The following is a 27,524-nucleotide window of genomic DNA, read 5'->3' on the forward strand; positions in this document are numbered from 1 at the left end:
TTAAAAGAACCTTGTGGTCCGGACTGGTTTCATCAGCCTGGCTCTTCTGGTTTGGACTCCATTTGCATGCATAGAGTTTTTCTGCAGAATCCGAAACTTGGGGATTCCAAAGGTGGGGATTTTTTTCTCTCGGGCTTTTCCTTGACGGCACGCACTGGCTGCATGCCACCTGCTCATTGTGTGGCTCTGGGTCTGGGTCAGTCTGGAAGCCCTCCAAAATTGAGACTTTAGGCCCGGCTGGCTATTAATCAACTCACCTCAGTCGCTTCCAAGCACAGTCTTCTCCCCAAATGGCAAACACGCGTCTAGCGAATGATCGATGGCGCAGAATCAAATACGAATGGGTTACGATCCAAGCGGATTGATGAAAATCAAATATCTTGGACGTGAAGGTCGAAGATTGAATGCCCTTCTCCTGGGATTTCCCCAGGGGAAACCCTCTTTACCTTCTCTTTTCTCAGTGCGACATCTGACAGATTCCGTTCTCCTTTTAATACCCATCGTACAATGCAGGTAAAAATAATAGTACCGCATATATGCCTTATTTATTTATACTGTTCCCAAGTATTCAATATTTGATATATTTTACATAATATTTTGCTTCGTCATTGCCAAGATGATTTGGATATCATTAAAAATGAGTTAACAATCTGTTTGGCTTTAGTTATTAACAATAAATGAAATCAAAAATGTGCTCTTAAGGATAGATGATTTTTAATAAATGACTGAAAGGTCTACATTATCTGTCAAGTTGAGACCTTAATGATAATATATTAGTTCAGTTTAAGCAACAAAGAAAGCGGACTCCATATGTGACTTGATAGACTTGATGGCGCAGATAGTTGAGAGGTATTGCATTGACCACAATTGTACATCGATCCCCGTAACAATTGATCTCTGGCCGATCGACATTGCTGGGATACTTTCGCGGCATTTGTATGAATATTTATAGGTCGGTGACTTGTTTAGGAGATTGGATGGCGATTATGTGTCGCAGTTGGGATATGTAAGACTTGTGCGGTCAATTTGCATTACTCATACGCAGCGTGAACCCCCAAGGGGCAATGGTGGGCACACACATTAGACAACAATTAAATGTACATAGCTGAACCCCGCCAGCAATTCAATTATAATTTTGAGTATATTTAATTTGCTTTTAATTCAGCTGGCGTGCGGATAATTGTGTGTTTATCGTTGAGCTGTCTACCCCCTGTTTTCTCTTCTATCATTTCAAAAAGCAACTAGATTTGGAAGCTTGGGGCCTCTTCTTGAGTCTTTGGACCGCATAAATCTTCTGTGCGCGTGGGCGGCCTACTTTGCTGAGATTATTTAAATATATATATATTTTGGCGGCCCTTGAGCATGACCAGATTTCGGCAGTTATCTGGCCAATGAAATCTCAAGGTGTGCGGGTATTTTGATAATCACAATCAGACATGGACAACACGTAGAGTAACTGTATTCGTACACCGAAAAAAAACGAACTATGAACTACACAAAGCACACATTTAATGCATTCAAATACCAACGCTACAATGTAAGGCAATGGTGACGGGTTCGATAAACAAGTCGCCATAACAACCATAAGCTTTATATTAAACTTAATTTAAATTGAAATGCATTAAATAAATAAAACATGTTTATAGAGTGTTTTTCTCTGTGCATCGCTATCTTTGTATCTGCAACTGCATTGACAGGCAGGTAAACGAAGTTAAAGTTAAGCTCAAACAATTGCAATGAATGACAATTGCCGCTCAAATAAAACTTTTAATTGTGCATTCAGTTAATTGTATAAGATCCCCAAACATTACGCAAGGCGATCAGGCCGGCTGCCCAACACCTGCCCCGCCCCCTGAACCCCTTCAAAACGACGCCCCTCTCCCCATGCAGCGCGCTGCACTGTGGCACTGTAAAGTACCCGATGTAAGACTTCACGTGACTCAAACCCGCCGATCGGGTATCCAAATTTATGACCAGCCCGGATTTACGATGCAGTCTGAGGTCAGCATGTGCAGCTTCTGAAGAGTTTCAACCGACGGAAGCTGACGAAAACCGTGTCACGGACCCGGTTCAATGGCGGCCATTCCTTGGCTCCAGGAATCCCCGTCACAACGAGTTGCTTCCATCTGCTCACGTGATCTCAGAACCGCTTTGATGCGATGAGATAGCTGGGGGGATTGGGAAGAAAAGACGCAGCCTGTTTTTTATCACGGCATTACTGGCAGCGGCATCGAAACTGAATTAATTTGGTCACATGACCGGACCGAGCCAGAAGAAAACAAATGTAGATATATACCATATACCTCTACACAAAAAACTTAAGCATCTGGCAGTCGTATATTTTTATCCATAACACACACTCATCAGGGGTACTCAAATGACCCGGGGAAAGCTGCTGAATTGGTAATCAAATTGGGAATGGTCGAAATTCGAAGTAGTATTTACCAGGAACAGAATTTGCTGAATTGCATTTGAATGTGGTCACATCATGCGAGTAAAATGAATGGAAAATTCATAATATATACATAAGATCATTGCGCCACACGAACTGAAGTCATAAAACCTGAAACGTTTATATAAGTTATTACTAAAAAGTTTTTAGGTTTCTTCCATAACTATCTGCGAATTCCCATAAAAACTTATTTCTGAGAATTTTGAATTTAATGAATAGAGTTACCCTTTTTAAATGTAAAGCATATTCAAATCATCAAAGCGGTCATTTCAATTGGCCAGGTCGTGTGACTAGTTTTCGGCTTTATTCAAAATGATTCGTTCTGCCAGACAAAACGAAAATCATCGGAATATTTCGCAGATATCATTTGCCCGCGGGCGGCAAATAATCACTCGGGTGCACGGGAGCGTTAAAAGCAGATTATTATTATATTTTAGATAATTGACAGGTGCTAACCGCTGGGCCAATCAATTTATGGGCCCAAAGTGTCGTGCTAATGTCTTGCCAACAAGCCGGGCAAATTAACAAATCAATTTCGGAGTGATAAACAAAAAGTCAAGCAAGAGAAACAAAAGCGGAAACAACAAACGGAGTCAACAATCGTTCGGGCCCAAACAATTGACATTGCAATTGGAATGCTGTGATGGAAATGATAAAACAAATTAGCCGACGGGCACTATTAAAAGTAAAGTGATGTGATGGACCATTAATAGGTGGCATACGTGTAAGCACCTCACGGAAGACGGTTCAATGCACGCCAAAGCAAAGCAAACAGGGCTAACATGGCGTATGCGCAATGCGGCTGCTTCACGTGACTCGGTGCTGGGGTCTGGCAATTCAAATGGGAACGAGATACCCCTTCGATGTTCGCTAGGGCTTGATTTGCATTTTTATGCCACTCTATTCAATTCAAATCCAACAGGTGCCCGAGTACGGAGATTTGTGGGATTAGCTTGGGCTTTACGGTGTTTTTGTTTTTATTCTGTTCGCGATAAAAAAAAGGCAGCAAGTGTCACGCCGAAGACCGGAGCACAATTTCTGTTTGGTTTTCTGGCGCGCAAACAGCGCGGGGTTTATCGCACTTGGCCTAGGCAGAGACCTCGCAAATATGCGCCATTGGGCTGGCCCAAATATTGGGTTTATGAATCCAATCCAATTCCATCCGATCTCGTCACTGCTGGAACTGGGACCGCATTCTTCAGTCATCCGTCCGGCATTTAGCAATGCTAATTTACCGACATCGAGGGACCGTAGGATGGGGTCTGACATATCTGATGGCTGATTAATGGACCATGATTTATGCATGAACCACCTGCCCAGGCGGGATTCTCCGCATTTTGTCACGACGAACTGCTCGGAGATGGGATGCACTATCTTATCGGCGATGCACTCGTTTCCGTAACAATATTTGTTAAATAACAGCGCTGCAAGACATCTGTCTGGTGCTTAAATTGTTGGGCAGGTACAATGCAAAGCGGCTGCAATCGCCGTGCAAATTGTTTTCCGTCTACGATAATTTACGACTTTGACGGGCCACTCAATTAAGAGGTTACCATTCAATGAGTGCCATAAATTTCGACAAGCACTTGAGTGCCCGAAGGTGCCTTTATGATGCCCCAAACTTTCCACAGTTCAGTACAATCTGCTTTATTTGGACAAAGTTGTGGGATCTTGGACTTACGAACTAGAAGGAAGTGGCTAGCCTTAGATGAACGCACAACATGTAGGACAGTGTTGAGTATATGTGAGGCCTAAAAGTGTGCTACATTATGTGGGATCAATCAATTTTATTTGAGCAAACGTGCGCTGGGCGCTCGTTGAATTGATGTCTAAAAGCGATAAACAAACAAAAAACGACCCAAAACGGGTCGGTTGCAACACTATTTTTGTGACTTGTGAGTGGTTATATGAGTGAGTGGGTCCCCTAGTCCTCCAGCGTTACGTTGCGGAACAGATAGGACATGGACTCCTTGTTGTGAATGCGGCGAATGGCCTCAGCGATCAGAATGGAGATGTCGATCGTCTTGATCTTATGGCACTGCAGCTTTTGGATCTCGTGTGGAATGGTATTGGTTACAACGATCTGTCGAGGGAGATAGTAAACAAAATTATGAGTCATATTCAGGGCAATTAACTCCGGGCGGCACATACCTCATCGATGGGCGACTCGTCCAGCTGACGCGGTGCATCTGAGCTAAGCAGACCATGCGTGGCCAGCACGTATATCTTGCAGGCACCGTTCTCCTTCAGCATCTCAGCGGCGGCCACGAAGGCCTGCACATCGTCGATCAGGTCATCCTGATTAAAGCAAATACATTCAAAGTTAATTTCGGAGAAAGCCTTGGGACGCAGATCCAGGGTACTCACCACCATGATGGCGATGCGTCCACTGACATCTCCCACAATGGTCAGCGGTGGCTTGACCTTGACAATGTGCTCCGGAACACCCACCGAAACCGAGGTGGTTCGCTGGCGGGCGCTGCTGGTTGGGGCGTGTTGTGGAGTAGAGTTTCTAGTGGTTAGTGTGGGGCAGTATCACGTGGTTTGCAGTTCGTGTGGTGCAGTGTGGTGCATTGTGGTACATTGTGAGTTGGTTTTTGTCGAGGTGGTGGTGCATTGCATTGTTTGGTCGAATCGTAATCGAAACCAAAAAAGAAAAGAATCGTGAGGGTGGGTTGGGAGTTGGTGGAGTGGCATGGGTGGGGAAAGATACAAATGACAGTCGGTTAAAGAATACAATTAAACTGAAATTAAACAATAGTTTAAAATACGAACCTAGGCGTCGCTGGTAAGCACATTTCAACTGAATTTCCTAATAAATTGCTATACGCACTGCATAACACAAATAAAGAGAAATTTCGATTGTTTTTCTGTTTTCTGGATTTTAAATTTGGACAAGAGAACTGCTCCGTATGCCCGCCAAAAAGTGTCGAGGATTTCGTGGCAGAGCGGAACAATAAATTTAAACAAAAACAATTTCAAAACGCAAAAGAGGAAACAAAACAATTCAAAGCGTTTTAATAGGATCTAGCTTTTAGTTTAAAGTCTACTAATTAAGTGTCTGCCTTGGCCGTGAAGTACGAACAGAAGCCACTGACAGAAGCTCAAAATATATGGCATTGTGATGGTGCTTTTGTGAGTATGTGCGTTAAAAATTAAATTTATTCAAACAGAATGCAAAGCTACAATGCTGAAGAACTAAATTGCATTTAAAAAATCACAAAAAAAAAAGAGTGGATGATTGATATTCGAGTGCTTTACACCCGACGAACAAGAACGAGTGCAGAGTGAAATTATCTGGATTTGAGGTGAGTTAAGCTTCGGTCGCAGTATAAAGTTTCAGAAACTCGAAAACTAACAAGAAAAGCTAACAACAAACTATAATAAATCAGCTAACAAATCAAACAGGAACCTCACAACGAAATAACTTAAGCTAGGAAGGATCGAGGCTACGGGCAAGACTGAGGGAATGTAACTCACCTGGTCGGTGGAGGGGAGTACCGACCGTCGACCTCATCGGCATCCGTTTCCTTCTGTTCGCCATGGATGACGGCCAGGCCAAGACGCAGTCGCTCGGCGTAGGAGTTGGCCTTCTTGGCCACGCCCGGATTGCGAGCTACAATCACCGAATTTCGATAGTCGGGAATCTAGAAGCATTATCACATTTAGTTTCAATCTTCGCTTAGTTTGCACACTACCCACGCTCTCTTGAATATATTGGAGCAGAAAGGGCGACGCCCTCAGATTGTCCACGGGTATGTCAAAGAAGCCCTGGATTTCCTTCTGGTGCAGATCCATAGTGATGATGTGCGTCAGGCCAGAGGTGCACATCATCTTGGCCAGCAGCTTGGACACAATGCAGCCGCGCTTGCGCATCTTGCACTGCTTGGAATAGGGCAAATATGGAATCACTCCCACGATCGAACGAGCCGAGGAAGTCTTGCAGGCGTAGGCCATAATCAGAAGCTCCATGATATTATTGTTGGCATCCCTTTTGGGGGTAAAAGACATATAATTAGTGAGCAGAAGAAGGTCACCAGTGAATTACTTACTTTGTGCCCGTTTGGATGATGTAGATGTCCTTGCCTCTAACGGAATCACTGATCTCCACAATAGTCTCCCTATTGGACTTGTGGAACACGGAGCAGCCCCCATTCTTGATTCCCATACGCTCGGCCACCATATTGGCCAGATCCGGATGCGAGTTGCCATTGATGATGACAATGTCCGAGGTGGAGGTGTTATCCATGTCGCTCCTGCAACGCTTTGGTGGCCGTACGCTGCCTAATCTGTGATGAATTCAAATGATTAGTACGAGTTAGGGTCAAGAGAGTGCAAATCAAAGCCATAACGAAACATTAACTTGGATTAGGGAAAAGCTACCTGCGTTTGGACATGCTGTCCTAGCTGTAGCTTTTGGGGTTATTGGTTATGTTAATGGGGTGGTGCATGGTTCTCTCGGTGGCATAATCGTTAAAGTAACACACACGCAGTCGTTACGGTTCCCACGTTGCGATGTACGACCGTATCGATTAGCCCCAGTGAACTGAATAGCCCCCGGTTTTTGCTTGAACGCAATTAATCCTGCCGCTCCTCTCGGTTGCCCAGTTGTGGAAACTGCTCTCTGGCTGCGGAGGAACCCAAAACCACAGGCGAACCGAAGCCCCTAGCCGGAAACTACTGCGAATTATCGATCAAACAAAAAGGCGACACACGTGAGTGGCGTGGCAACGTCAAAGTGCCAACATGCGAATCACAGTTCCGGAGTCCGCAGCCCGAATTCCGGATTCCAAGGCAGTCGTCTGTGCGGTGCGGAGGAAGCGGCGAGGAGCGACCAGGAGCTGCCCGGGATTAGCAGATAGAGATCGACCTCCAGCGCCCAGACTTCGCACGCGACTTCACCGTCTTGGGAGCCCCACTCGAGAAAAGTGAAAGGCCAGGAGGCGTTGGCTAATTGAATTTCTATTTTTGATCCTGCCCAAGGAGCGAAGCCCCAAAGAAAAGAGAAGTTGATGGGTTGAGGCGGCGGAATGGGCGACTCAGGTAAGCGAAATGGTCATAAATACTCGCGATAAGTACGTTGAGGGAATCCCCTAGCAAAGCAATGTAAAAATACACTAGGAGTTTATGAAGATGTTATTGAAAAATAGTTAACCATGAACAAAAGCTAGCAATCTATACCTCATTCCGACCAAAAATCACAACACCCACGGTTAGGGTATAAATGAAGCTATTTAAAAACCTTTCAAGCCTCGAGACATTCACCTCCGGCTTTCAACTCAGGATTGGTTTGGCATGGGCTTGGGATTGGGGGGCCGACGCAACCGCGAGGCGACTATTCAATTTTAGACATTTGACGACTTGAGCTGCTCGAGGCTCAGCCAAAAGGCGTTGGCAGGTGCAGTGAGTGCAATGGAAACTTGCGGCACGCATATGTGGCACAAGGAAAAGGAAAGGACCGGCGGGATGGGATGCCTTGATTTAAGATAGCAGCCGGGTGGCATTAGGAGGAGGATTAGAAGGCGCCCCGGCCAAGAAAGTTATGACAGGCCGGGCAGAGGCCAAAGCCTCGAGGGATTAGGGCCACTGCACTCGGATTGGCTTGGTTGCATTAGAAGAACGTAGATTTTTGCCAAAGAAAGACGCATCAGCGGATAAGAGTCATCATGTTGGGAATAGCCTGCGATCCACTTCAGCATACGAGCATGTACGAACGCGGATCAGATGGTAGTGAAATTGATATTAAACACTCATCTTGAACAGATTAGAAACTAAGAGATAGTATACTACGCAGATCAAAAAAAGAATATTGGAAATATTTGCTCTTATCAATCAGTTTCTTATTTCCTAAACTAGAGGCATGCCGCTTAAAATCTTTTTGGCTCAATTCATAGTTTTTATACTTCTAATGGATATTCCTTTGCAGATAGCGAAGACAGCGACGGAGAAGGCGGTCTGGGCAACGTTTCCCGGGTTATCATCCGTCCGCCGGGTCAAAGTGGCAAGGCCAAGAGGGGCCATCTCTGCTTTGATGCGGCCTTCGAAACAGGAAACCTGGGAAAAGCGGAGCTGGTGGGCGAATTCGAGTACGATTTGTTCCTTAGACCGGATACGTGTAATCCTCGCTTCCGTTTCTGGTTTAACTTCACCGTGGACAACGTAAAGCAGGATCAGCGAGTGCTCTTTCACATTGTTAACATCAGCAAGAGCAGGAATCTCTTCTCCTCGGGACTGACTCCCTTGGTGAAGAGCTCCAGTCGACCCAAGTGGCAGAGGCTGTCCAAGCGGCAGGTGTTCTTCTACCGATCGGCCATGCACCAGGGTCACTATGTCTTGAGCTTCGCCTTTATCTTCGACAAGGAAGAGGATGTCTACCAGTTTGCGTTGGCCTGGCCTTATAGCTATTCGCGTCTGCAGTCCTATTTGAATGTGATTGATGCCCGGCAAGGATCGGACAAGCGGTTCACCCGATGTGTGCTTGTCAAATCGTTGGTGAGTCATCAGAATGTCCTGATTAAAGCTTTGTCTGAGATATCCCTTTAAAGCAAAATCGCAACGTGGACCTGCTGACCATCGACCACGTGACTGCCAAGCAGCGCTCTACAAATCGCTTGGATCGCAGTTTTATCCGGGTGATTGTAGTCCTCTGCAGGACGCATTCCAGCGAGGCTCCAGCTTCCCATGTGTGCCAGGGCCTCATCGAGTTTCTCGTTGGGAATCATCCCATCGCTGCCGTTTTGAGGGATAACTTTGTATTTAAAATTGTGCCCATGGTGAATCCGGATGGGGTCTTTCTGGGAAACAATCGCTGCAATCTGATGGGACAGGATATGAATCGCAACTGGCACATAGGATCCGAGTTCACGCAACCAGAATTGCACGCGGTGAAGGGCATGCTGAAGGAGTTGGATAATTCAGATGTGAGCAGAGGGATTGAAACCGATTTGATCGGCATTATATTCGTGTGTTCGTACAATATATCATTTCAGACCTATCAGATTGACTTTGTGATCGATCTGCATGCGAATAGCAGCATGCACGGCTGCTTTATCTACGGGAACACCTACGAGGATGTCTACAGGTATGAGCGACACCTGGTATTCCCGCGACTCTTCGCTAGCAACGCACAGGACTACGTGGCGGATCACACGATGTTCAATGCGGACGAACGGAAGGCTGGCAGCATGCGGAGATTCAGCTGCGAGAGACTCAGTGACACGGTGAATGCCTACACATTGGAGGTCTCCATGGCCGGTCACTACCTCAAGGATGGCAAGACCATCTCCCTGTACAACGAAGATGGCTGTGAGTATATGCCTGCAAACTAAGCTGATAGGGTTCCTAATGAGCTGGTATCTTCCTCCAGATTACCGCGTGGGCAGGAATCTGGCCAGGACTTTGCTTCAGTACTATCGCTTCATTAACATCCTGCCCATGCCGATTGTGACAGAGGTCAGGAGCAAAAGGCGGGGGCGAAACCGCCATGCCCACCACTCCCGATCCCGGTCGAAAACCCGCTACGAGGTGAAGCCCCGTCCCAAGACGCCCCGATGCCACGCCCCCATTGCCTACACAAACCTAAGTATATGCTACGATTCGGGTGGAGGAGGCGGATCCTCGGACGAGGGAGGATTTTCGCCCGCCCGTCCCTTGGCTCCTGGAAGCAGTTGCTTTAGCGGGTACCGCAACTACCGGAGGGCCGCCACAGCAAGTTGCTCCGCGCACCCAGGTCACGATCAGTACTCCCCCTTCGCACTGGGTGCCCTGAAAACGGGCAGCGACCACGGCGGAGGAGTTGGTGGCTCCAAGGGCAAGCGATCAGCAGCGGTCACCATCGAAGTTCCCCTGCCCGTGAATGTGCCCCCCAAGCCTTATCTGTCCATCATCGACTTGAATCAACTGACCAGGGGAAGCCTTAAGCTGAAGTCCAATAGCTTCGATGCCGCAGACAGGAGATAGGATCAGTGATGTGATGTGGAACATGATGACCCCGGACGTTAGGGATTCGAAGAGAGTGACGAGTTTTTTTTAGGTATAACCAAGATCAAGTCTTTTCTACGCTTCTTGCTTGTTTTTCTAAATAAAAGGTTGAAACTATTAATTCAAAAGTATTGAACCTTTACTTTTTATTGTAGTCTATATTTTAATAACACCAAATTGATTGTATAGACATTGTACGATGAAACAAGTAATTAGATTGTTTCTGATACAATCAAGTAATTATTACCAAATCTAATCAATAGATTTATGTTAGCTGGGGGTAGGCACTAGAATTTCCATAAATATAACGAATTAGCTTCATATCAGTAGTATTGGGATTGTAAATCTCCTTCTCTTTTGTCCTTCTTCTAAACAAACAGTTATGCGACCACTTTTCACTCGGAAAACCGAAGGGCAACAAGTCGCGCAATTGAGTGGCATTTCGAGTGGGTTGGCTTATCTCCCCAGCATGTATTGTTGTTGTTATGTGCTCTTAATTTGGCTCGCAACCAGAAAGTACAAAATAAAACACATTTCACTCAATTGGCGACATGTGAGCTTTTATCACACCATTTAGATGCGGTTATTTACAGTAACTCACGGCGAACAAAGAACAGAAGTAACTGAGTGGGCATCAATTTCACTCGCTGCGCACGTGAGTGTGAGTAAAATGGTCCTAGACAATCGCTCATCAGTAATTAGATGGATTAGCTGCCACTTTTATCTTATCTTTTATCAAACGCGATATTGCTATAACCTCCTAGGGATATGAAAATGCAATATATGTACAGACTACTCTCACTCACGCAGGAAAACACGCGCGAAAAGTGTTGATAAGAGCACAACTAGCGGGCGACTGATTAACGTTTTCAATTAACACGGAATCGGATCCGGAATAGGAATGAAATCAATAAAAAAAATAGGCAGCCAGACGTTGCTTTCTTACACTTATTTTTCGTATAAATAAAAGCGAATGACTGTGGACACAGTGGAGCGCAAAAGCGAGGGCTGCGCGGCGTTGCCAGATCGCTGGAGTGAGGTAATGGTGGTGGCAAACAGCTGTTGCCGCTTTGAGTGGAATCCAGCAAGGAACTGTACAAGTTACAACCATATTTAAGGTTTTTAAGCATATGTGGGTCAATTAAGTTACTTATTTATCTTTTTAATGGTTTAATCTTCTTGCGTATCATTGTGTTCAAGTGGGTCCGTTAAAAAGTGGTCAATGGAACATGTGGATCACAACAAAGCCCCCAATGAGAGTTTATCTCACTCTCTTAGCTTTTTGAGAGAGGAAATCAATAAGGAACATTAATCGACCGATCTGACTCGCACGCAATTAAATATTCTTATTGAAATATATAGTTTTCATGTATATTCATAATGCCAGTAATTAAAAAAGACTTAATATCATTATAATTCAAACCAAACCAATGCATTTTGTTCAGTGTACACAAGAGAGAGCGTTGTCACGGAAAGAGGAGAGCAAAACAAAGACGGAGAGGCAAACGGCGATGAAGTAACAAAATGAGAACGGCAATAACAACATCGAAAGCGGGCTAAAAATAAAATGCAAACACAAATTCCAGTACAAAAGAAGTAAAAAGCAAAAGGAGGTGGGGTTTTGCTCTTGTTAGCACCAGCACGCAATTGATAAAATTTGGTTAGACAAACAAAAGCTGTAATTGAAAACCTGGCTATAATCTTCGCGGGCACTGGAATAGAACAGGGAAAACGTATTAGAACAGGGAAAACGTATTAGAACAGGGAAAATGTGATGAAGGGTGGGAGGAACACACGCAAACAGCGGGACACTAATTAAATTATACATGAAACACACAGAAATCATAGAAAAAAGCTAGAAATTAGCCGCTAAAAAGTTTTACTTGTTCCGCTGCAGCAGCATGTTGACTTTTCGAAGAATTAGCTGTTTTATCTCGACGCTTATGGATTTATATTCAAGTTTTCTCTTCTTTCTTGCCTAGATCTATATCCTGTTTTTAGCAGTGTTAACAGGCCGAAGAAAGTAGTAATTAATACAGAGACACTATCACACATTCGCCGATTATATTAGCTATTAATAAACGTTTATCAATAATTACTCTTTTCTTCACGACACTGCTTCACTTAATTCGCACTTTTCCGAAAACTCAGACAAAACTGCCACAAAATCCTCGCAATTATTCGAACAGCTGATGAATCGATGATTTCGTATATCGATAATCGACTGAGATTAGTGATGACATCATTTCGATAGTAAGTACTCATTTTATTCAATATGCGTCTAGATTATAATAATTTACATGCATACTATGCATACATTCAGAAGCTGTTTTTTCATTGCGTTTTGAAAGTCCCTGTTCAAGGGCTACTTCAAAAATGTTTCTGAGGCTTTTATTTTCGAAACGAGTCATGCAGAATAGACACAACGACGACGTCATCGTGCTGAAAACAAATAGTAGAGCTGATGTAAAACTCAAATACTACTAAAATGTTACAACAGATAAACAAAAACAATATCAGATGTTTTGTTTACTTCCTAGAAATCAGAGATGTGTGGAGTCTGCTACTTTGCCGATAGTAGCCATCCTTCTGGCAGCACTAGTTGGGTGGAAAACTCCGCTTACTCCAATTCTGGATGGGTGGGTGCATTTGCTAAGTACACTGTGTCAAAAATTGTCTTACTGTTTTGTTTTCGGTATAAGCTTGTAAAAAGGTCCAAAAATTAGTGGTTTGAATTGTATTATGTTTCTTGAATCCAATTTATGGATTTTCCTTGCCGAATTATTTAGTCACAGATATTTAGCTGAGTCGAATGCATTACATTTCGGACTTGGTGTTCTTCATCCTTAAAATTTAGTTTTCTCCAATACCCAACCAATCATGGCTGTGTCATTTTGGCTTGCGATTCTGCTTTTGATCCTTGGCTGTTACAGTTTTAAGGCTCTAAGTGAGAAACAAGTGCGGGAAATGCTGAATCTAGAGCGCAATCTCCTGCAGAATATGCGTGACTATGCCGAAAAGCTGGAGGAGAAGATCGACCTTATAAACAAGTGCGTCAGAAATCCTTTCCCAATCGTACCAATTGAGATGAAAATATTTTTAATATAGTTATGTGGAAGATTATAACGTCGACATAGAAGATGCCAACGAGGATCCGGAGAAGTACCTCTCCAATCCGCTGAACTCCTTCCGATTGATTAGACATATGCACCAGGATTGGGTCGGCTGGCAGGTGTACATGGAGGATCTGGTCGCACCCGAGGCGGTGCAGAAGGTGGAGAGCCTACTGCCGCAGCTTCCTCAGAAGGAAGCCTTCAGGAAAGCGGCCAGGAGTGTGCATAGCTTGACCCAGTTTTACGGCTACGAGCCCGCGGATCTGGTTGCCAAAGATGAACGAAGCAGGTGGGAGTCTATATAAGTGTTTACCATTTTGGAAACTTAATTCCACTAGTTCCTTGCATCTTTCACCTTTGGACTGCTATCACTTGGGACTGGAGCTCTACGAGGAGCAGGACTATCTGGGTGCAGCCAAGTGGCTACAAGTGGCTGCCCATAACTACACCCTCTCGAGGCACAGAGATTTGTTCAATCCACTGGGCGCACCACGCTGGCAGGTCTATCGAGATCTGGGCAGGACCCTACTTAAACTGAGTGCGGTTCGCATACTCCCGGACAAACTAATGGGTATTAACACCAATTTATCTGGTAGATCGACAGTGCGCATATGATGCCTACGAATCAGCACTTCGATTGAATTCCCAAAACGTGCATCTCATGAAGGAAGCTGGACAGATGGAGCTATTCAGCCTAAGGGATCCCATGGAACCCATACTGGATCTTCAGCCAAAACCGACCGTTCTGGAAAAATATTGTCGAGGCGAAGTTCCGCGACATCAGGGTCGTCTGACGTGCGAGCTTAATGACTGGGTCCATTCGTTCCTTGCCTACGCACCCATTAAGTTTGAGGACCTGCAACAGGACCCTTTTATTATCCTCTATCCAGGAAGTATTTACGAACAGGAAATTAGGCATGTGGAGAACGCATACGAGCGGTGTCCACCCAACGATCGCTTCGAGCTTAAGCTCGGAATTAGTGGGTGTTCCATCTCCGACGGATATAGTCCTGTGTTGAAACGCATCAACGAGCGGATTTTGGACATGGCAGGAGTAGAAAAGACTTGGGACACCTTCTACATAGTCGAGTACGCTCAGTTGGCCCCTTTTGAGCCGTTCAAACTGTTTAGAAACTCCACAAAGGTGAAGTAAGGATATGGGAAAATATAAATCTTCACTGAATACGTTCCTCTCTGATTTCAGTTCCCAAAGCTGAACCTTATGAATTTCGAGGATGTGGAGGCCAAAGTGATAATATTCGTGAGTGGTATACAAATGTAAGTTTTCCCCAATCCTGCATTTTTCCCAATATTCCAGCTAAAAGATGTGACTTTGGGCGGTGCCTTTACCATGCCAAATGGGGATATTCTTGTTCAACCCAAGAGGGGCAATGTATTGATAACCTTCGAAAATGAGGAGCACTCCACTACGATTTGCCCCATCATCGAGGGCACTGGATTAGGTGTGTGCGATAGCATCATATCCCACTATAAGTTCAAACTCCCTATCTCTCTTTTCAGTCATGATCAAATTTATTATGAAAACAGACGAGTAAGACCACCTGGTGTTTCTATATAGAGCTAAAACGTTAAATAAATTGAACTAATTTTTAAAAAAGAATTGTCATGGTTTAATGAAATTATCCACGGTTAATTGCTAGATCTTTTCTAACAGCATATTAGACTCATTTTCCAATCAAACAGATCAGTATTTAACTATGCTGTTCGAAAAGGTGCACATTCTTATAATATGGCTTATGTTTTGCAAAGTTGAAAGCACATTGAATTGGGAGAGCCGTCAGGAATTTCTAGATACGGAATCAGCGAAAATGGACTTAATGCAATTGGACGTCGAATTAATTGATAATCTAATGAATTACGCCGAAAAAATAGATGAGAAGGCTTCCCAACTAAAGAGGTTAGCAAGAGATAAAGATGTTACCACTATTCTAATAACACTATATTTTCTATAACAGACTAGCCCAGGAACTAAGACAGCCTTTGCACTCTGCGAAAGGTAGAGAAGAGGAGTACTTGGGCAATCCTCTCCACAGTTTTCCACTCATTCGACACATGTACCAGGATTGGCGGTACCTGGAAGAGTTTATGAAGAAACCAGTGGGAGAAGGTGGGACATGAAACCTCTATATGAGCATCTATCTTTCATTTTATTCTCTTAATTGCAGAGGAAATCCAATTTCTAAGAAGAAAGTTACCGGAACTGCCCTGGCAGGTGGACACCGAGGAAGCCAGCGTCTCAATCTTCAGAATAGCTGAAACCTATGGAATGATGCCCTGGGATATGGCCAACGGTCTCATCGACAATGTTCGGTTCAAGTGAGTTACTAAAGATCTTCCTTGTATCCTACCGAACAATCTGTGATACCAATCATTAGCTCCACACTGCCAGCTCTGGATTGTTTTGAAGTCGCAAAGATGTACTTCAAGTGGGGCTACTTCAAGCAGGCATTACAGTGGATAACCATCAGCAAAGCTCGGATGAAAGAGGAGTACTCCGGGGTTTATGAGGTGCTGGGAATGAATCGCCAGGATGTGGCCCTGCTGCAGGCTCGCTGTTTAGTGGAATTGGGTTGGTGAAGATTTCTGACGAAATGTATTACACAGATATTACATATTCTATTTCAGACCGGAGAGATGAAGCCCATGAGGTACTTCTGGATCAACCTGATCTCGCAGACAATTCGATTAGCTTGCTGGACCAATTCAAGGCCAATCCTTACGAGGCAATAGACAGTTCGCCCAAGTTGGGTGAAGGCTACAAGAGACTGTGCCGTTCCTCGTTCTCTCCGAACCCTTCAAAACTCCACTGTCGCTACAACAGCACCACCTCCGCCTTCCTGATCCTGGCTCCCCTCAAAATGGAGGAGATCTCTCTGGAGCCCCATATAGTGGTGTACCATGACATCCTGCCGGATAAGGATATCCAGCAGCTAATAACCTTGGCGGAGCCACTACTGAAACCCACAGAAATGTTTGACGATAATAAGAATGAGGCAAGGAGCAGTTACCGCACACCGCTCGGTGGACCACTTTTGGATAGCTTGACTCAGAGGATGCGGGATATCACTGGCCTACAAATCCGCCAGGGAAATCCCATTAATATTATCAAATACGGCTTTGGAGCTCCCTACACTAATTACTATGACTTCTTCAAAAAGAGAAACTCGGAATCTAAAGGATTTGGTGATCGGATGGCCACCTTTATGTTTTATGTGCGTTTTTTTATAGAAAAAGTCCTTGGAAATTCATATTTTTATGTTTCAGCTAAATGATGCTCCTTACGGAGGTGCCACTGTCTTCCCGCGTTTAAATGTTAAAGTACCTGCCGAACGGGGAAAAGTTCTGTTCTGGTACAATCTTAATGGCGACACCCACGACATGGAGCCCACCACTATGCACGCCGCTTGTCCCGTCTTTCATGGTTCCAAATGGGGTAAGATGGTGCATTTTGACAAGTTCGTTGAGTAATAATGTACTTTGGTTCTAGTAATGACAGCCTGGATACACGAATATGACTAGATTTTCATTCAACCCATATACCGCGAGGGAAAGACAATGAAACACAAATAATATTACAGCTAAAACTTAAGATAAAACAACAGACGTTTTATTTCATTGGGAAGTAACTAACTAAGCATAACTAACTAACCAATAAACATATCGAATTGAATGTGCAGCGCATAATACCTTTTTAAAACCGACTAGACAGTCTTTAGATATTATTGAAATGATTGCTGGAAACTATGAGCTCTGTTGTATTGTTTGCAGTCTCATTTATTCTTGTTCTAAGCTGGATAGCTGAGGGCTACAGAGATCGCCAAAACTATGTAATTTCAGTGGAGGAGAAGATGGACCTGCTGGAGAAAGATAGAGAACTCATTATCGTACTCGATAGTTATGCAACTGAGCTGAATGAAAAAATCATCATGTTGAAAAGGTGATTTAAGATATAATTAGATTACAGCTTATTAATTTTTATATTTTAGAATAGTTAAGGAGTTTAAACAGCCTTTAGAAAAGGCTAAAAACAGGGAGGAGGAGTACTTGTCCAATCCCATAGACAGCTTATCCCTCATGAGGCAGATGCACGAGGATTGGGAAAAGGTGGAGAAGCTCTTAAAGAAGCCAGTGGGGCAAGGTAAGATCTCTGTTCGTTTTGTATTTAAATTCAATAACTAAAAAAAATATCAGAGAAAATTGCATTAGTCGAGAAAATGCGAGAGGATCTCCCGGTGGAAAACGATCTGATGGAGGCCAATCAAGCCATGTTTCGTATACTACATACATATGATTTGGAGCCAAAGGATGTGTCTGCAGGCTGGATTGATGGAGTTCAATATGGGTTAGTCCGTTTAGTAAATCCCTTCAAGACCAGTAACATAGTATCTTCCATATTTAATAGTGGTAAGATGTCTGCCAGTGATTGCTTTACCATGGGAACGTTCTCCTTCATGGCGGGTAGCTACCAAATTGCCTCCAAGTGGCTGAGTGCAGCCAAGGATTTGTTGGTGGATCAACCACGTAAATACCATGAGGTGATGGGGATCACCAAGGCGGATGTTACATTGCTACTCGCTCGCTCTCTAATAGCCAGTGGTTGGTACATGATGTATCCTTTAGGAACATCAATCTGAAGATGAATCTTTTGCAGGCAATGTATCCATCGCAACCGACATGCTGATGCGGGATTTCATGTTTGGTGAAGCTGGTAGTGCACTCACTGTACACTTTTTGAGGAACAAACCAAAGCCAAGTATTAACTTGGAGTCCTGGGAATCCGATGAATCCTTCAATCAACTCTGTCGATCCTCGAGCAGAAGACAGATGGGTGAATCCAAGCCCTCGAGGCTTCACTGTCGCTATAATACCATTACTACGCCCTTCTTGAAACTAGCCCCATTTCGAATGGAAGAACTTTCTTTGGATCCGTATGTGATTTTTTATCACAATGTTCTAAGTGATGCTGAGATTGAAAAGCTGAAGCCGATGGGCAAGCCATTCCTGGAGCGTGCGAAAGTATTTCGAGTGGAAAAGGGCTCTGATGAAATAGATCCCAGTAGATCAGCAGATGGCGCTTGGCTTCCTCACCAAAACATCGATCCTGATGATCTGGAGGTTTTAAACCGCATTGGACGAAGAATCGAAGACATGACGGGTCTAAATACTCGCAGTGGAAGCAAAATGCAGTTTCTCAAGTATGGCTTCGGGGGTCATTTTGTGCCACATTACGACTATTTCAACTCGAAAACCTTCTCTTTGGAGACGGTAGGCGATCGAATCGCCACGGTGCTCTTTTATGTAAGTGTTAAGGGAGATAGTTAATAGTCAGTTAAAAAGCCCTTTTATCTACTATCTACCAGCTTAATAACGTGGACCATGGTGGAGCCACAGTTTTCCCCAAATTAAATCTTGCTGTGCCAACCCAAAAGGGTTCGGCATTGTTCTGGCACAATATAGATAGAAAGTCCTACGACTACGATACACGCACTTTCCATGGCGCATGTCCTCTGATATCTGGCACAAAGTTGGGTAAGTTTACAAGCAATATGATTACAAACTATCTATTCCATATAAATTTAAATTATAATTCTGCAGTAATGACACGCTGGATTTACGAGCTGGATCAAATGTTCCTTATTCCCGCAGTACTTCCTCCTCGCAGTCGAAACTTTAGCAAATCACTTCCTAATCCATTCTAACTTATAGTTGTACCCCAAAACATTTCCTAGTTATAAACTTATTTACCCTTTTAGTATCTTGCTAACTGATCTGTATTTATCAGAATAGTTTTCCACTCAATTTTCCCCCCATACCTTGAACTTCAATCCGCACTCGATTCGCTTTCTTGGCCGGCATTGGTCATCAGCTCACTGCACCATTAAGTGGGCAATTAAATTCAATTAGCCGCAGCTCTCCACCTCTCTTCCAATGAAACTTCCCTGTGGTTCTGGCTGCCATTTATCACGCCTGGCTGAAGGTCCTCCTCCTTTTTGGGCGTAAGTCACCCAACCATTCTCCTCAAGAGTTCTGTGCAAGTTTGCACTTCGATTTCGATTGGCGCTGCTAATAATTTTCCAGATTTATTGTTTGCTCGCATCCTGTTTGCTTGGCCCTCAAAAGGAAAGTTTTCCAATTCCATTGCCTTGCCGACTTGGATTTCAATTAAGATTGATGGCGTGCACTTTTCTCCTTGCGGATTGCGCAATGCATTTGTCTTGATTTCACCTTCTCGAATTGAGTCCTTTCATCTGCCAGACAACACATGTATGCAGGTTTCTCCCCCCAAAAGGTAACATCGGCAATTTATCAAAATTTGCGCACACCCTGCGGATGAGTGATGTGTTTGGAGGGGCAGGAAAGTGACTACAATTGGCATGCGTAGTCTGCTGCTTTCATTTATTTGTTTTTTTTTTCTCGCCAAGAGCGATGGCAAAGGTACTTTATTAAGCTTAGGTACCAGTCGGGTGATGTGCCTCATTTAAGAAGTACCTTTGTAAAATAGTTAAAAGTAGAAGTAGTAATTATACAGTAAATGGTTTAATACTTGTACTTGTAGTTGTAGTATACCAACTTGTACCTACCTATCTAGCCATGTTGGTGGTACGGCAATCTCTCGCCATCTGTACTTGACTTAAATTGCTTTTTTCAATGCCGATGGCTGCTCCTGTAAGGACCTCCCATCTGCTCCACCAGGTCCTGCTCCTGCACATCCTGTCACATGCGGAGCCAAATGTCATTTCAGCAAAATCCCTCAAGTCGTTCGTCTGCCCTTTTTGGTCCTGTGTGCGTAGGAAAACATTGTGCAAAATATGTTGGCAACATTTTTCTGCGGCTGCTTAAATTGCATTGGGAAATAGGTTGGGGAGCCACACGAAAGACAATGAGCTTGTGTTTCTGTGGTGAAAGGTGCATTTGTTACATCCGGCGAATTTCTGCATATGATTTTGGGTATCACGAGTTTTGTTGATTGTAGTCTTATATAACTCATTGTAGTGGAAATATTCGATAACATATATATTTTATAGGCACAGTCTGAAGTTTTTTAAATATTTTAAACTTCTAAGGGATTTTTCGTATCTTATCTCAGAGATAGATCTACAAGCAAAAATCCTTAAAGGGATTTGCTTTCATCCTCCGCTTGTTGCTCTTGTTCTAATAAAATTAAAATGCCAACCATTTGCACTCAACGGCAACTTTCCTGAAATGCGATACTCTGAAGTCAAATCTCCGGAACTTCGTCTCCGTTGACTGTTAAAAAATTAGCAACAATTTTTCAGCATCGCATCAAAACGCGCCCGACTGTCAACCGCAACCCGGGATGAATCCACCCCCTTGGAGTGCGGGAGTCCTTGGAATCCCAATCCAAGTGCCACTTATCAAGGAGCTGACTTACTTCCAGCTACACCTTGTTACACCCCTGCTCGGAAAACCGCGCACTTTGTCATCTGGGAACATCTCCTCTTCCATCCGAGGGGTAATTTGATATGCTGTGGCTTACATTTTTTATCCACCATTACCACAAAACGATTTACTTCCGCGTGGCAATTTGCTTTAAATTTTTATTTAAACAACAATTTGTCGAGTGCAGATTGAGATTTCCGCTGGAAGATTTGTTTGTGCAAAAAGAGAACGTGGATTGTCGGAGGGGGGAAGGGGAAATGGAAAACGTTTCCCACATTGCCAACTCATCGATGCACCTTCAACGTGGCCTTCGCTTCAAGGATCTGTGGCTGCAAAGGACGCTCGACAAATTAATTTACTCTAGACTGCGGAGACAGTTGGGCGTGGTCCTGTCCCTGCTCCTTGATGAGTGTCCTTCGTTCTCGCCAAGGATCTCGCTCTAACAATTGAATACTCTTTTTGAGAGCATTCCCGATAAATGCTAAAGGAAATAAAGGAAAGATATATAATTTAACATTATAACTTAACCAGGATTGTAAATTATTTATGAATGTATTAGGTAGAAATTTAAGAAAAATTACAGCTGTGAGTGTATTTAATCTCTAAGTCCAATTTGCAATGCCTTCTTCAGTTATGTGTACTTAAAATTGGTTTCGTGTTCTCTGGTGTCTTTTCCTTTTCTTTCGTATCCTTTTTTTAAGAAAGCGCTTTTCCACAGATATATTTCATCTACAAGGTGAGACACGCCCACAGAATAGTCATTTTTTTTTTTTACCAATGCTTCTCCTTGCGTTTAATGATTTTGCTGTTTTCCGCGGTTTTTAATTTAATTTCTTGCACCTTGGCTAATTGGCAATTGGATGCGCTGGTGCTGCTGACAGTTTCCACTCAAGCATTTTCACCGCCCCAAATTTAAGCGCTTTAAATTATCCCCAAGGATGTGCGCGGTGGGCGGGGGGAGTGGCTGGGTGGCTGGTCCAAACTCCTGGCGTTAATGGCTCTTTTATGGCCGCCACTGTGCGGTGCCCGCTTCTGTGGCAGCTGCAAATATTTTGCCACTGCACGGGCATCGGAGCGGGGATGCCCGGATTGGTGGGCAGGGGGCGTGGCAGGGTGGCAGCCTGTTCCAGCTGAAATCTAATCTATGCACGTCCCTCATGCATCCCTCTGATACCGCTCTCCATCCAGTGAGACAACTATTTTTTCGCTTGATTTTGCACTTTTTTGCTGGCTCTGTTTGGCAGCTTAACAGTTAATTGCCCCTTGAAGAATACCGCTCCGGAGCTTCGGAGCCCCACTGTTTTATGCCGGAGTGGACTACAATAGGACTACCTATGCGGACACCGAAGGACATGGACGGACAGCTGGACTGGGGTCCTGTCCGTGCTGTGGTTGTACCCAGTACTTTGGGGTATGATGATTTGGGTACTGGTGAGTGCTGCTTACTCCGGACCAACTAGCTCTGTTTGTTATTTGGCAAAAGGTATCCCTTGGTCGGAACTCCATCTTTGGTATCCAGTCTGGTCTGCGTCTAAACCCGTGCGTGTGTTTTAATCGGTTTGACTTTGTTGCCTGACCTGCGTGGGGTCAGTTGGGAAAGGGGCAGCAGGAGTGCATGGGTATACGGTTGGAGACGGGGTTAGGGGTAACAACAACAAGGACATACAACGTAGCCAGTGCCGCCCGCAGCAGCAGATTGAATCCTAATCGAGGTTTTGACTTTGGTTACGTTGCGTAAACACGCAACAACCGGCACACACGGCCCCCACATCTTCCCTTGAAATATCCTTGCTGCGAACAGTGCAACGTGGCTCAAGGACATTTTATGGGAAGACCCCTTGGTTCGTTCCTCTGCACTAGGCTTTACTGTACGTCCTGCAGTGCACTTTATTGTAGCATACTTGCAGGCAGCTGTTGTTTGCTTGTCCTCGGGCTTTTCGTTGAAAATGGTGGTGGCAGGTGGAGGTGATTAGGACCAGCTTAACCCTTTTGGGCCTGTTCTCATCATGCTTGAAAATATTTAAAAAACATTTCAATACAAAGTGTGTATTACATGAATTTCAGTGAAAATTAAGGGATTGATTGCAGGGCATTTTATATTTTTTAGGTCGAAAAACAAATGGGTTAATACCAGTCTTTAACCACCCATTTTCAGCTTTAAATGCACTTTTAATCGCCAAGTGGTTGGCCAGAAAGTAGAATCAATATTTAACCGCGTCCTGCGTTTGAGGAGCAGCTGTTGACAGACGGCCAAATGTGGATGCCCCATGTTGAGACAGAGACGGGCAGAGAATTGGAGAGAGAGATGGGCATAGAAGGCGGGAAAGAGATAGTGAAACTTCTGACAGTTTTAAGTTTGACTGGGGGACTCTTCTGCTGGAGTCGGAATATATGTGTTGGCAACTTGTGACACAAAGGCGCCTTCTCCATCTACATCTTCAACTTCAATGCCTTTTCACCCCCTGAGTTTTCCCTCTTTTCCTGGCTTTTCCTTACGTATGCAACTATGCGCTGACTTGACTTGTCCAACTCCTCTTTTTCCTCTTTTTTCCTACCCAACCTCTCGGCGACCTTCACACAAAACTTGAGCAGCACGTAAGCATTTTCCAACCCCCCAGAAAGAGTTCTCCCTCCCATTTACCACTGCCCCCCCCCCCTGCATTTGTACATACATCAAAAATTTTGTTATGTCTTTGTAAGAATTTTGCTTAAATTTTGCTTTTACTTTTCGTTGACTTCTGCTGCTGAAAAGGTCAGACATTGTCAGTTAAGTGTCCATGTCCAAATCGAAAAAGTGTTGTCCAAGATTTCGAGTGCTTTTCACAATTTTTTAGAGCTCCTTCCAATTTTGTGGCCCTGCCTTGTCTTCTGGCTCTTATTGAACGCCTTTCGGTTAGGTGTCAATGTGCGAAGCAGAATTATGGCAAATGGTATTGGAAAACTTTGCCAGCTCCCGTCGTAAATGGATATTACAATTCGGTTCGACTATGGGAAGAAAAGGGCGGAAGCTGTGGACGAAGGTAGTGCAATATGTGTATGAAAATTGTATAAACACGTACTTGTAAGGAGGAAAGTTATATCCATCGCTGAAAATTAGAATAATGTAGCTTAAGTATTGCATTCCAAATTTAGTAATTAAGGAGCTCATATTTATTGTGGCCACTTTCCTTTCGGTTTTAAAATGGTGATCATTTTCAGAGCGAACTCCCTTCGATTAACTTGCCATCGTCTGCCTTATCGGAAATCCAAAACACAGACCAAAACCACCGTGACATAAATCACAAAATCAACAACTAGCGCAAAACGGTATAAAAATCAAGTTATGGGGGCCAGCAATATAGATTTTGATTTATTGGCTGCTGGCGTGACTCTCTATCTGAACAACCTACCACATCCACATGCCAAATAGGTGGGGCAGAATGTGGGGGCCCTACCAAACCCCCTAAGTAGACAGCTCAAAGGCCTAAACGTGGCGAGACCAACAAGAAGAACATGCGAAAACAAAAACATACAGAGTGGAACCAAAAGCGAGGCCAGCCAAACAATGGCGAGCATTTTGATTTGTGACTTGCGACTTTTCACGTAGCGCTCTCATGCCCACACACACGCACCGGGAAAATCTCCATAAAAAATATGAAAATAAAAATCACGCAACAGGATATTGAAACGTCACACATATGCCACAAGTGCGAGAAGAAAGGGGGAGTGCGCTGGGTGGAAAAGGACTTCATTCGGCATTAAAACTGTCAGTGGCGCAGATTGCCTGCGGTGGCTAAGGACACCTTCGCACATGATTTATTTGCAGCTGCATTTCGATTTGGGAAATGTGTGTGAGTGCGTGTGTGTGTGCTGGAAAGTGAAATGGCGAAAAAAACTGCGCAAATTTCCCGTAAACAGTTGCAGTTTTCTTCGCCTTATTTCGATCCCCCCAGCGAGCACGTGCCTCCGCAGAGTGGGCGAGGTCCTGGGTCCTGCGTCCTGCGTCCTGGTTGTCCTGGCCAATTGTCAGCCAGACGGCAAAAAGGCAGGACTGATTGGAACTTTGAGCCTGCAGCTTCTGGCTGAGCGGACGTGCAGCGAAAGTTTAAATAAACACGACCAACAGTGCGAATCGGGGGGCATTTCCCAAACGGAGTGGTAAAACAAATTAAAGTTGCGCGAAATGTCAGGCGATTGCTTGAAGAGCAAACGCAACTTGAACTCGACAGGATGCTGAGGAAACTATAGTCGATAAGAAAAGTTTTTGTGATTTTAGCTTATCAGATGAGTGTTGCGAACAGGTATCTAGAAACATTGTACACTAAAGTCTCTCTATATGGCACACTTCTTTAAGGTCCTGCCATAGTTCGCTTGTGCAGGGAGTAAACAAAACAATGTCCTGCCCCCAATTTTGCTCTACCCCCTCAGAACTCGTCGTGTGTGCCTAGCCTGAAAGCATATCCATTTCACGCCCAAGTGCCGTGCCTTCCTTGGAACCGTGTGTCAAATCCATTAACCTTCTGTTTACTTTTCTACGTCCAGCAGCCGTAGCAGGGAAAAAATCAAAAGGAGCGATGCTGTAGTGAAAGTGTTTTGTGGGAGAAATTTGATACTCTCGCCAAATTGCGTTGCACACTTGAGGTTCTTGGAGCTCAGAAACGACTTCTTCCCCACGCCCCCATAAATCTTACCTAGGCGTGCGAGAAATGGAGCGGGAAATAACCTCACAGGACCACCCATTCGCACACATATCCTTGCAGCAGTCGAGCAACGGCTGCTCAGAAATGAGTATTAAGTTGACGTAAATTGCGGTCCATTACATTAACCAGAAGAAGGGACTCTGGAATTGGGAACTGAAGGTGGGGGCTGCCAATTAACCTCGTGTCTCTGTTAATTGCTTTTGTAGTTTCGCTTACAATTGAACAAACATCGATGTTTTATTTATGGGAAAAAAGGAATAGGGAAAAGTTATACCTAATAGAAGTATAGAATGTTTTACCACGCACTTATAAATGCATATTAATTTCTGGTCTAATGATTCCCATATTCAATTATCTTAATACAAAGACTATGCTGACTGAACCCATTTGTTTTAATCCTTTTACAGATCGTTGAGCCTTCTCATATATCACGTGTTTTCCTCGTCTTAGCTTACCTTCTTGTCCGCAGATGAATATCTTAGCAGCTCCGCCTGGAAAATACGGTCTAATGGAATTAAAAAACATAAATCCGCATCTGTATCTCGCGATAAAAGAAAAACTCAGCGCGGGCATTAAGCAAATGAAAACCGCATTGGGGGAAAAACAAAGGAAAAGGCAAGGAAAACGTAAATGATTTAAGAACTTTATCGGACATCAGCGACCAGAAGGAAAAAAAGTGGTCAAAAAACAAAAAACATGGCGCTCGGAGGATGGAGTGCAAAGGACACTTGCCAGGAGCTTAAATAGAACGCTTGTAGGTGATTATGCAGCACATAATTTATGCAGGCAACCAGGACTCAGGACAACAGAACAATGACCATGCTGTTGGAGTAGGGGGAAGTGGAGCTGGCGAAACTGATTTAATTAAGCAGGTGATTAAAGTTGATGCCGGTTATTTGTAGCAGCCAAGAGAGCAACAAGGATGGTCCGCATCGCATCCTGTTGCTCCCTGTGCCATCTCCTGTTGTCCTAAAAGGAAGCGTGAAAAGTGCGAGCAAAGTTTTCCGACAACGGAACTGTTCATTTGGTCTCCTCCCAAAAAGGACAACAATGCAAATTTTGTTGGCTTGTTGCAGGGCAACATGGCGTATGCGCAACTTTCTGTTTACAAAGCGGGAAAAGGTCAGCAAGTGCAATCAATGGAAATTAAAATTCAATTAGAGGGGCTTTAAAGAACAGATAAAATTATTATTATTAATATACAAGGGAAAGTACTTGCATTTGCGTTACTTAGTTACACTAAATCTTTAAAAGTGTTTCCAATGTTAATTCAAGTCACAGCAATGGTGAGGCAAATCATTTCCATCTGAACATTTTCTTATGGGTAGTGCTCCATGAAAGTGGCAATTGCAGTCGCTCGGCCCCCCGAATTTACTGCTACCCCGGGACATGTGCTTTATCATGGGTTTTGGTCCTTGTATTTTACACAAAATCGATTCGGTCCCGAGGACAAGGCCAGAACGCACTCGACAATAAAGCGCAAGAATCAACAATTATGTTAATTTTCTTTGTGGGTCAATGTCTCGCTGTGTATGTGTGCATCTGTGTGCGGTTTGTATTTTACGGCTATATCTTGGGCCAACTGTCAGGCGAAGACAGCTGCAGTGGCTAAAATAAATTAACATTATTTATGAATTTTCTTTTCGACTTCGCACACGATATGCTCTCTGTTATGTTGGGAGGCTGCTGCCCCTCAATTTCCCCTGCTGTTAGTTAACAGAGAAAGTGGAGAGAGCTTGCCGCACTGCGCATGTGCTTCGCTCACACCTCAGAGCAAATACCTAGACACGTGCTTCAAGTCTGGCTGAGCTATATATAATATACCTTACGCATCCACCAATCTACCTGCGTCAGTAGCGCCCCCTCCCCTGTGCTTAT

The 27,524-nt window shown here is 44.1% G+C and overlaps 5 protein-coding genes and 1 long non-coding RNA gene across 24 annotated transcripts; 5 read left to right on the plus strand and 1 right to left on the minus strand.

The window, feature by feature from the left end:
* Positions 1-4,085: 4,085 nt before the first annotated feature.
* Positions 4,086-12,604, minus strand: CG2246 (uncharacterized protein). Of its 16 annotated transcripts, NM_001202392.2 has the most exons (9): positions 12,532-12,604; positions 12,316-12,423; positions 6,505-6,741; positions 6,155-6,443; positions 5,933-6,099; positions 5,228-5,284; positions 4,820-4,964; positions 4,604-4,750; positions 4,086-4,535 (listed from the first exon to the last, which is right to left on the minus strand). In NM_001202392.2, exons 2-9 carry the CDS (start codon positions 12,333-12,335, stop codon positions 4,377-4,379), a joined length of 1,221 nt encoding a protein of 406 aa, NP_001189321.1. In that variant the 5' UTR covers positions 12,336-12,423; positions 12,532-12,604; the 3' UTR covers positions 4,086-4,376. The 16 variants fall into 16 exon arrangements, with proteins under 16 accessions (NP_001189321.1, NP_733390.1, NP_733386.1 ...); NM_170511.2 differs by lacking the exon at positions 12,316-12,423; NM_170507.2 differs by lacking the exon at positions 5,228-5,284.
* Positions 8,119-10,411, plus strand: CG31019 (uncharacterized protein; the record flags this gene model as incomplete). Of its 2 annotated transcripts, NM_001276189.1 has the most annotated exons (5): positions 8,119-8,179; positions 8,379-8,944; positions 8,998-9,372; positions 9,442-9,757; positions 9,819-10,411. In NM_001276189.1, 5 exons carry the CDS (start codon positions 8,119-8,121, stop codon positions 10,409-10,411), a joined length of 1,911 nt encoding a protein of 636 aa, NP_001263118.1. The 2 variants fall into 2 exon arrangements, with proteins under 2 accessions (NP_001263118.1, NP_733391.1); NM_170512.1 differs by having other exon boundaries at positions 8,998-9,757.
* A 716-nt stretch (positions 12,605-13,320) lies between the features above and the next one.
* On the plus strand, positions 13,321-15,156 carry CG31021 (uncharacterized protein). Its single transcript, NM_170513.2, has 7 exons — positions 13,321-13,482; positions 13,541-13,834; positions 13,884-14,083; positions 14,142-14,689; positions 14,750-14,806; positions 14,864-15,008; positions 15,067-15,156. The coding sequence occupies exons 1-7, from the start codon at positions 13,400-13,402 to the stop codon at positions 15,099-15,101; spliced, it is 1,362 nt and encodes a 453-aa protein (NP_733392.2). The 5' UTR covers positions 13,321-13,399; the 3' UTR covers positions 15,102-15,156.
* Positions 15,157-15,295: 139 nt separating this feature from the next.
* On the plus strand, positions 15,296-17,259 carry PH4alphaNE3 (prolyl-4-hydroxylase-alpha NE3). Its single transcript, NM_143557.2, has 7 exons — positions 15,296-15,463; positions 15,522-15,673; positions 15,732-15,882; positions 15,942-16,135; positions 16,192-16,778; positions 16,831-16,999; positions 17,054-17,259. The coding sequence occupies exons 1-7, from the start codon at positions 15,303-15,305 to the stop codon at positions 17,083-17,085; spliced, it is 1,446 nt and encodes a 481-aa protein (NP_651814.1). The 5' UTR covers positions 15,296-15,302; the 3' UTR covers positions 17,086-17,259.
* A 44-nt stretch (positions 17,260-17,303) lies between these two features.
* Positions 17,304-21,571, plus strand: CG31016 (uncharacterized protein). 2 transcript variants are annotated; one of them, NM_170514.3, is made up of 7 exons: positions 17,304-17,503; positions 17,553-17,704; positions 17,758-17,908; positions 17,969-18,162; positions 18,218-18,864; positions 18,927-19,095; positions 19,162-21,571. In NM_170514.3, the coding sequence occupies exons 1-7, from the start codon at positions 17,310-17,312 to the stop codon at positions 19,263-19,265; spliced, it is 1,611 nt and encodes a 536-aa protein (NP_733393.3). In that variant the 5' UTR covers positions 17,304-17,309; the 3' UTR covers positions 19,266-21,571. The 2 variants fall into 2 exon arrangements, with proteins under 2 accessions (NP_733393.3, NP_001263119.1); NM_001276190.1 differs by having other exon boundaries at positions 19,162-19,281.
* A 1,571-nt stretch (positions 21,572-23,142) lies between these two features.
* Positions 23,143-26,593, plus strand: lncRNA:CR45571 (long non-coding RNA:CR45571). Of its 2 annotated transcripts, none has more exons than NR_125300.1 (1): positions 23,143-26,593. It is a non-coding gene; the product is annotated as a long non-coding RNA:CR45571 (long non-coding RNA). The 2 variants fall into 2 exon arrangements; NR_125301.1 differs by having other exon boundaries at positions 24,143-24,622.
* Positions 26,594-27,524: the final 931 nt, after the last annotated feature.

Source organism: Drosophila melanogaster, chromosome 3R, assembly GCF_000001215.4.
Source record: "Drosophila melanogaster chromosome 3R".
NCBI lineage: Eukaryota > Metazoa > Arthropoda > Insecta > Diptera > Drosophilidae > Drosophila > Drosophila melanogaster.